Source organism: Tachysurus vachellii, chromosome 15 (assembly GCF_030014155.1).
Source record: "Tachysurus vachellii isolate PV-2020 chromosome 15, HZAU_Pvac_v1, whole genome shotgun sequence".
NCBI classification, from domain to species: Eukaryota; Metazoa; Chordata; class Actinopteri; order Siluriformes; family Bagridae; genus Tachysurus; species Tachysurus vachellii.
Window position 1 is genome coordinate 6,067,372 of NC_083474.1, and position 9,198 is coordinate 6,076,569.

At 41.4% G+C, this 9,198-nt stretch overlaps 1 protein-coding gene across 1 annotated transcript; it reads right to left on the minus strand.

Annotated features, from left to right (window-relative positions):
- Positions 1–1,457: 1,457 nt before the first annotated feature.
- On the minus strand, positions 1,458–8,803 carry LOC132858027 (A disintegrin and metalloproteinase with thrombospondin motifs 15). The gene is made up of 8 exons (XM_060888190.1): positions 7,812–8,803; positions 5,545–5,677; positions 5,152–5,316; positions 4,687–4,970; positions 3,956–4,133; positions 3,623–3,798; positions 2,972–3,147; positions 1,458–2,883 (listed from the first exon to the last, which is right to left on the minus strand). Exons 1-8 carry the CDS (start codon positions 8,703–8,705, stop codon positions 2,115–2,117), a joined length of 2,775 nt encoding a protein of 924 aa, XP_060744173.1. The 5' UTR covers positions 8,706–8,803; the 3' UTR covers positions 1,458–2,114.
- Positions 8,804–9,198: the final 395 nt, after the last annotated feature.

Genomic DNA, 9,198 nt, shown 5'->3' on the forward strand with positions numbered 1-9,198 from the left:
ATTATATTCATTCATCTACAGGAGAAGTAGTGTGATCAGACACTGATGTTGGGTGTGGAGGCCTGGGGTGCACTCAGAGTTCCAACACAAAGATGTTCAGTGGGGTTGAAGTTAGGGCTCTGTGGAGGACACTCGAGATCTTCCACACCAGCTCTGAAAAAGAAAAACCTCATCCTAACCTCATAGCACAGTAGCATTATCACGCTGGACCAGGTTTGGTCATCTTAATTCCAGTGAAAGAAAATTTTACTGCTCAGCATAGACAGACGTCTTCTACACAATCATGTGCTTCTAACTTTGTGGCAACAGTTTGGGGAAGACCCTCATATAGGAGTGATGGTCAGGTTTACACATAATTTTGGCCAAATAGTATAGTGTTGTTCTTAAATTAATTAACATTGCTTTGGTATGACAGGAATAACACTCACTCACTCGTCATCGGGCATCAAGGCAGGATACACCCTGGACGGAGTGCCAGCCCATCGCAGGGCACACACACTCTCATTCACTCACGCAATCACACACTATGGACAATTTTCCAGAGATGCCAATCAACCTACCATGCATGTTTTTGGACCGGGGAGGAAACCAGAGTACCCGGAGGACCTGGAGGAAACCCCCGAGGCACGGGGAGAACATGCAAACTCCACACACAAGGTGGAGGCGGGAATCGAACCCCCAACCCTGGAGGTGTGAGGCGAACGTGCTAACCACTAAGCCACCGTGCCCCCGGATTAAAACTCATGCTGTTAAATAATCAACTTTGGGTGGTAACATTAACCCTTTGCACAGAGCCTAATCTTTTTTGTCCTTTAACAGCTCGCTGTTCCTACCTTACCTTAAACAAATACATACTTCAACATAAAAAATCTGTTTCCATATCAGCTGCAACTAATATGGTATTCCTATATAATAGATCTTGCCTGATATAAAAAAAATCTTTTAATATTTAACTAATATTCAGAGGTATTTCTTTTTAAAAAGTATAAATCTGCAAAGTAAGCATGTTTAAAACATATATCTAGCTGCATGTGCAGTTAGACATATGATATGCGTGAGTGGGTCTTATTCTCCTTGACAGCACAAAAAGATTATTCGGCATGTTGTGGGTTGCGACTGTTTTTCCTGCGAGAGACAGAACAGTTGTATCAGCAGAATTACAGTGTGCAGAAGCAGCACCAGTCATTTCCAACTCTATCACAGAGCTTAGTGACTGCAGCTTGTCAAAATGATCTAACCTTCTGCTCTCTGTTGCTTGGCAACTCCATTTTATATTTGATAAGCATTGTTTAAAAAAAGTTGAAGTATGTACAGTAATTTGTGTTTATTTATGCACAGTTAAAATAATGTATACACAGTATACAAAGGAAACTGGTAACAAAATATAAGTGCTTCTTACTACAGCAAACGATACAAAATACAAAACCAATCTTCATGTGAATTTTTCGAAAAAACTCTTCCTAACTACAATTATATCAAGCAATAGATGTTTAAGTCTTGTCTAATTAGACACAATAGATCTCCTTAAATACAGCAGAAAATAAAACCAGTACACAGATACTTTCAATTAATGTTGAACTATGTTAATGTGAGGAAGTTGTAGCTCAGTGATTAAGCTCTTGGCCTACTAAGTGAAAGGTTGTGAGTTCAAATCTCAGGGTCACCAAGCTGCCGCTGCTGGGCCCTTGAGTAAGGCCCTCGATTGCTCAGTTGTATAAATTTGATTAATGTATGTTTCTCTAAATATTGTCTGCTGAATTTTAGTATTTGTCATATTTTTTTTTACTTATAAAGATGAATGTTATAATAATATAACAAATAATCTTGTACTATGGGTCAGTGTCTTTATGAGGTAGGTTATGCGTGACTTCAAATCATCACAAAAATGCAAGCGTTTTGTTTTTTTTACCTCAGCCTTATCAAACATGTATGTCTGTAGTCTCACCAGTAACTATCTCCTGTTGAAGCATGGTACACAGGTGAGGAACCATGAGAGACCCAAGTGACAGCAAATATAAATCAAGAGGTTTGTTTAGACTGAAAAAAAAAACCAACCAGTGCTATGGACCATGTCCACAATGCTTAAAAGAGTTCTAGCAAGTCTTTACAAGTCTCTAGCAAGTTTGAACTCTGCAGAAATCCAGTTCTTGGGGCTTCCTTTTGCTTGAGCAGTGGTCTCTTGGTAGGAGGAGCCCGGTTTGAGTGACACATTGTAGAGCCCTTTTCTTGAAACCTTTCCCACAGCTTTTGGAGCAAGCAGACCACTCGCCGATACTCCACATGGGGCAAGGTTCACCACACACCTTCTGAGAACTAGGCCTTTGACTGCTGTCACAATATTCAGTTGCTTTCCCATTTGAGTCTAGACACTGGACAAGTCTTTTCTGAAATCCATTTCCACAGCTTACAGAACATTCTTCCCAGTCACTGGTAACCCAGTTGCTGGATGGTTTCTGGTAGGCTAGCTTTTTTATCTGCACCTTGTTGGTGTCTACCAGAATGCTGTTCTGTACATGCTTCGTCTCCCCCTTTTTTAGAATCTTCCTATCCATCATCTTTTTCAGGTAATATGAATAGCGCACACGTGGAGGTGTCATTTTCCCCACAGACAGCACCTCTATTGTCAAGGGCTGCCGGAGGGGTCTCATTGCCTGCAGCTTCTCTACAGCAGTGGAGGTTCCACTGTAGCGTAGTGTAGTGCCGTTTACAATGATGTGTCGCCCAACAGTAGACACCACATAATTGCCGTTGAGAAGATACTGACCGTGAATGTTCTTGACTGCTAAGTAGTTGTCGTCGTTGACCAAACCGCGGTAGCCACGTTGCCTGATGTCTATATTTGAAGCTCCGGCTGGTAGCGTGATCACAATGTTATATCCATGTCTAAAAACAAGAATAGCTGTTATATTTGACATCTAATGTCACACACAAACATAGTTTAGAACATGGAAACACTTAAAATGCAACGTACAAAGGTTTGGTAAACACTCCGGAGAATTTCTGGCAGTTCTGGTTATTCCCTCCACACACTCCACACTTGTCATACTTTACGTTGGAGCTCAGCTTTCCATCACAGCCGGCTTTGATGCACTTCCCTTGAACACAGACTGCTGAAGAATCTGGGGAGCAGAGCGTTCCATCCACGACCTGCTCACACAGAAAAAACACTCCGTCATTGCACTCTGCTTAACAACCCTAATGTCTAATGTATTTACACTAACAGTGACTGCCTAATACAGAACACTCAGAACTAAACAGTGATAAGTTATACAAAACTGGTCTTTCTGAAGGGAGATAGCTGAACATACAGTACCATACAAGCTACTCAGCCTCAGGGAAGCACAACGGGAGTATCGCTGTCTGAGAGGTTCACTCTGTAATTTGTTTATTTTCTGCTGGTTCTGACCGAAACACTACAGCTGCATATAATTCTGTGCACAGCTACTCTTTCCTTTCCCAGCTTGCCATTGACATAAATGACTCTGGTGCCTCTCACTTTACACATCCATATCTGACACAAATAAACTTCTACAATCAACATACTGTAAGAGTTGCCCACTTCCTCTGATACTTGAGATTGTGTAATTCTTGACAGAGCATGCAGAGATAGTAATGTCCACACCTTTGGAGCCAGTACGTAAAAGTATCCTGTGCCACTGGCTCTGCAGATAAGTTTGCATCTGTCTTTTGGAGAAATTCCAGAGTATTTAGGGACCCACATTACAGAGGGTCCAAGTCTGCTGGTGTTGAGGCTGAAGTTATTGAAGGACTCGCATTGCTCCTCTCGAAAACTTTTGCCTGCCAAGTGCAGTACAACATCAGTATATTTTATAAACACAACCAGGGTTACATTGCCACAAAGAAATCTAAACTTACAAGTATCCTTGTGCATGTCAGAAGAGATGAAACAGACATCCTTGTGGAGGAGGTCTAAAGAACAATCCATCTTGCTTACCTGAATATTTGCATGGCACCAGATTGCAGGAGCGATATTTTACACGAAGGCCTTGGCAGTATTTGCCCCCGTTTTGTGGAACAGGGCTGCTGCACTCCCTTTTTGCCAGCTGAACTCCTCCTCCACATGTTCGAGAACAAGATCCGTATGCTTCCCATTTAGCCCACTGTCCGTCTACCTGTGATAGAAAACATAAAGAACCTTCATGTACAGAATGCAGTCCAGAGAAACAAAACATGAGCTGATGTATTTCGTTTCAAATTTATGTTGTTTTTACTAAAAGAAAGCATTTATGTTTAATACAATGTGTCATTGACAATTTAAAAAGTACCAGAACAAGAATAACAATGCTGCAAGTATTCCTAATATGACCAGAAAACCAAGAAAAAGAAAAAATAATCCAAAACATTTCCTCTCCAATTAAGATTAATAGAAAGTAAAAAGTCAAACATCAAATAAACAATAATTTAAACAAAAAGGGAGGTCAGTCTGGGTTTAGACACTGCAAAGAGTTGGAGGTCTGAAGGGTTTCTAAAAAAAGAAGCAACTCGCATCTGAATATTAGTATTTCTGTAGGAATTTATTATCTCATTGTCTAGGATCTGATTTCCCCTTAAATTGCCTTCTAAATATCATGGGATTTGAGCAAAACAACAAACTATCAAACAAATCAAATTTGCTTTTACAGAGGCATGAAATGGAGCAATTTTAGCACTTTTCCATGCTCTCACCGTGGGTTTCATGGTGGTACTCTTATTAGTACAAGCACCGCTGTAGCAGATCCTGTTGTTGCCACAGCTTGTGCCATCAGCCCAGGGGAAGTGGCGAGTCTGGCACACCAGCTGCCCCCTGGTTTTGCCTGTGCACCATAGCTTTGAGCAGGCTTGCATGTATGGACAGGGTCTGGACCCCGAACCAAATGCCAACTCACATTGGCGGACGAGGCTGTAGGCAGTTCCTGGAGGATCATCTGGTAACGCAAGCAGCTTCTGGGGCTTGTCCAGTAGACAGTCACCTTTTGAAACCAGACCAGGACTATGTTGAATATAGCACTTGCCCTATTAAATACATGGGAGCTATTTGTACAAATTAAAATAAGTTAAGGGCATTGCATTAATGAGAGAGAGTGTGGTGTGTATCACAGATAACTTGTGATAAAAAGACACATTCTATGCATGCAGCCTATGTGGCCTTACCATGGCCAGCATCCAGGAAGCTTGTCACAATGGCTGCACTGCAGCTGGACCAGGGACTGTTGCGATCAATCTGGATGAGGGTCGGGGACATCATGTGGTTGTCCTTTTGTTTCCCAAACATCTCACAGGCCTTCACATTGTCATGTGGCATATTGAGGACATGACCTGGACATAGAAAGAGTCACTTAGATGAATTTTTTGCATTCATTTCATATGCATTAGAAGCTGTACAGAAATGAATGTTTATCTTTGAGCAGCTCTCATCACTGTTGTCATACAGTTCAGGTCAAAGTCTACAGCTAGGTCCAACAATTAATGTTGAATAAGTATGCAGACAAAATTTGATACCATGTATTTAACAGGTAAACATCGAAGAGAACTCATTGAGCTTACCTAACTCATGTGCTGTGGTAAAGGCTGAGGGTAGACCATCATCCTCAATAACTGAACAACTTCTTTTGGGATCACACATGGTTCCAACATCAGCCATGCCCAGAGTGTCACAGGTGGTCGCCCCACACAAGTCCTGGTGGAATTTTAAAAAGCCCATGATCAGGAAGTAGAGATTTGATGCGAGACAGACTGCAAAGTCAGTGTTATTTTAAGCAGGATTAGTAGTCCCGCCGAATGTACAGATGAAAGTAAGATCTTCATTGTAGCTGAAATACCGATGTAATGTGCATCATGGGGTGTCTGCTTGGTCCTGATCAGCAAACTAGGCTGTGAATTTTACTGTCTGGCCAAATAATGAGAAGTGCAGTTCTAAATGACCAACAGGGGTGGTCAAGAATGTCTATGAAAATAAGTAGTCAAAACACAGATGATAACTGAGAGAGGAATGATCATGGCATGGCCAGCTGTTGCCTCCATGAATAAAGAATTGTTATGGTGAATGAATTGGAACTTAACTAAGGATTTTACTGAGAAAGCTTTTTTCATTATGTAGTGAAAAGCATCATGGGCAGTCTGACAGAATTGAATGGAAAACATACTTTGAGAAATGTTTTTTCTCATAATGTTACTGTTTTCATATTGAGATTTACATGTTCACAGCTTTGGCCTTTGTCCAGCAACTGTTAAAAGTTTACACACCACTCACTTGGCAGGAAGTTGAAATAGGTTTACTCTTATTCGTGTAATGAAAAGTTCAAGAGTATTTTTTCCAGTCAGTTGGGAATATTACATACACCACACAAATCAGTGCACTGCAATACTATGGTGCTTTTTCTTTAGGATAAAAGGCTTAATCTTCCACAAGAGCTTAAGCTTAAATGCCTTACTTTTTACTATTCAACAGTAACAAGTGGCACATGAGTACTGTTCAAGTACTTCAACCACTTTACTACCGCTGTAGGGGAATGCAGGGGAATTCCTCTTTTTTTCTTTTTCTTTCTTTCTTTCTTTCTTTCTTTCTTTTCACTGCATTGTCCTGTTTTTTTTTACTCTCACTCACTCATTTTCTACCTCTTATCCGAACTACCACGGGTCACGGGGAGCCTGTGCCTATCTCAGGCGTCATCGGGCATCAAGGCAGGATACACCCTGGACGGAGTGCCAACCCATCGCAGGGCACACACACACTCTCATTCACTCACGCAATCACACACTACGGACAATTTTTCAGAGATGCCAATCAACCTACCATGCATGTCTTTGGACCGGGGGAGGAAACCGGTGTACCCGGAGGAAACCCCCGAGGCACGGGGAGAACATGCAAACTCCACACACACAAGGCGGAGGCGGGAATCGAACCCCCAACCCTGGAGGTGTGAGGCGAACATGCTAACCACTAAGCCACCGTGCCCCCTTGTTTTTTTTAATTTGTTCTTTAAATTTTATTTTATCCTTTATTTCAACCTCTATAATGTTCAACATTTATCTCTATGTTATAGCAATTTGCATATTCCCTGCTTGTCTTGTAAACCTACTTATAGCCCATGATTATTGTACATAACATGCCTTACTGTATGTGTACTGCCTACAACTCACACAATGCAGCCTACATTTTCTGCATTCATATGTATTCTCTGACATCTCATTTTGTATGGACTTACTATAAACAGAATTGGATGAATGACAATTTGTTTTTGTATACCATGACCCTAAATGTTTGTATGACAAGCTTACTACACTAACTTGTTATACACTGTACGGATGAACATATGCGCACACCTGACCATCCATTTCATATGAGGTTCTTCCCCAAGCTGTTTCCACATGGTACACAATTGTCAAGAGTGTCTTTCACTGGAACGAAGAGGCCCAAATGTTTTCCAGCATGACAATACCCCTGTGCACAATGTCACAAAGCTCAATAAAGATTATAATGTGTTCAATTTAGTATGGAAGAACTTGAGTGTCCTGCAAAAAGCTGTGACCTCAACCTTACTCTCGGATCTCACTAATGATGTCATGACTGAATGAACACAATTTCCTACAGACACACTCCAAAATCTAGTTTAAAGCCTTCTCATGTGTGATTGTCAACAAATTGCCCACAAACTTTTAGGCATATAGTATATTTATAATGTCTTCATATATTTGGTTGCAGCCCAATTAATTGTGCGCATGTGTGCATTTTTGACAAGCATAACCAGTAATGATATTAAAGTGCAATTAAAAACTAAGATAATGTTAAGTGACACAAGCCTCTTCCTTACCTGCTTTGTGAAAAGAATAGCAGTGTCCCAGTATTCAGGGTGTTTGTCATTCGCCTTGTTCAACCTTCTCTGCCAGGTGCAGAAGTTGCGCAGTGTGAGAGCAGCATTGCTGGAGATCTTGGGTCCATCCCCATCCTCATAAATCACTATTATATCCACCACTACAATGTTGATGAGATTCATGATGCTCGGATGCCGGTACAGCTTGGCGGCAACAGCCATGAGAGTCAAAAGGTAATGTTTCAGGTCATCCCCGTGGAATTTGGCCATGGACTCGTCAGCTACAATCAACACTTCCACGTACCTGGGCAGAGAAACGAACCGTTTGGCCCGGTTTGTGCTTTTCACAGCAGTCTTGGTGGCTATTTCTGTGTGCGCCTTAACGCGATGGCGCATTTGCAGGGATTCTGCTGTGCCTCGGTTCATTCCAGATGTCACTCCGCATCTCGCAGTGACGTTATAAGGAGTCCGGCGTCGTATGATGTGCGTCTTTCCAGCGGTGGAGGGGAATCCATCAACTGTTTCATTCCCTCTAACCTGGAAATAGTATTCCATGCCGTTATAATAAAACGCACCGCGCGCTCCTCCGCACACACTGAGAGCCGCAGAGGAAGAAGGGTCCGAGTTCACATCCCCAGAATAGAAGCAGCTGCGCAGAGAAGATACTTGTGCTGTGTGTTTGTCATATACACCGTCAGGTGCAAAAAAACTAAAGTCGGGCACGACGTTTAGGTGGAAGTCCTGTTTAAAAGCGTTTATTTTAAAAACTATGTCGCTGTCCGTTTTGGGTGCATTGCCAAGTTGCACAAGTTCGAAATAATCGATTTCTATGCACGTGTATAAATTGCTAATAAGCAGGAGGTTTAAACAATAAAAAAACAACTGTACAAACATTGTTAATTAGTGCAGAGATGCCCTCCAAAATACCATGCACGAATTAGTTTTGCACTTAATTGCATGTCTTAATTCTCCTACAGTATATCAGCGCGCTGGTGACTAAGTGACCCCTGTAATCCATGGCTGTGAAGACAGTCTGTCCTCTGTCAGGTTTAATCTCTTGCGTCATATGTAAACAATTCATGCTAAAGTAAGAGTGGTTCAGGAGCTGAGAGCTGATTGGCTGTTTGCTCAGTGCGCTTGAATAACTCTAAAGCTGGAGCGACATTTGGGCGTGGCCTTAACTGATGGTGCAAAATCCTAGGTGTAAATATATATAATCTATTAAAAAGTGCGCATTTCTTCAGAGATTATGTAGACTATATTATAATTATGTAACACTAGCTGCTGTATAGCAACTGAACATGGCATAACGTTAATTAATAATAATTATTTTTATTTTCCAATTTTACAGTTCTAATACACATTGATAATTTTATTTTATTTATTT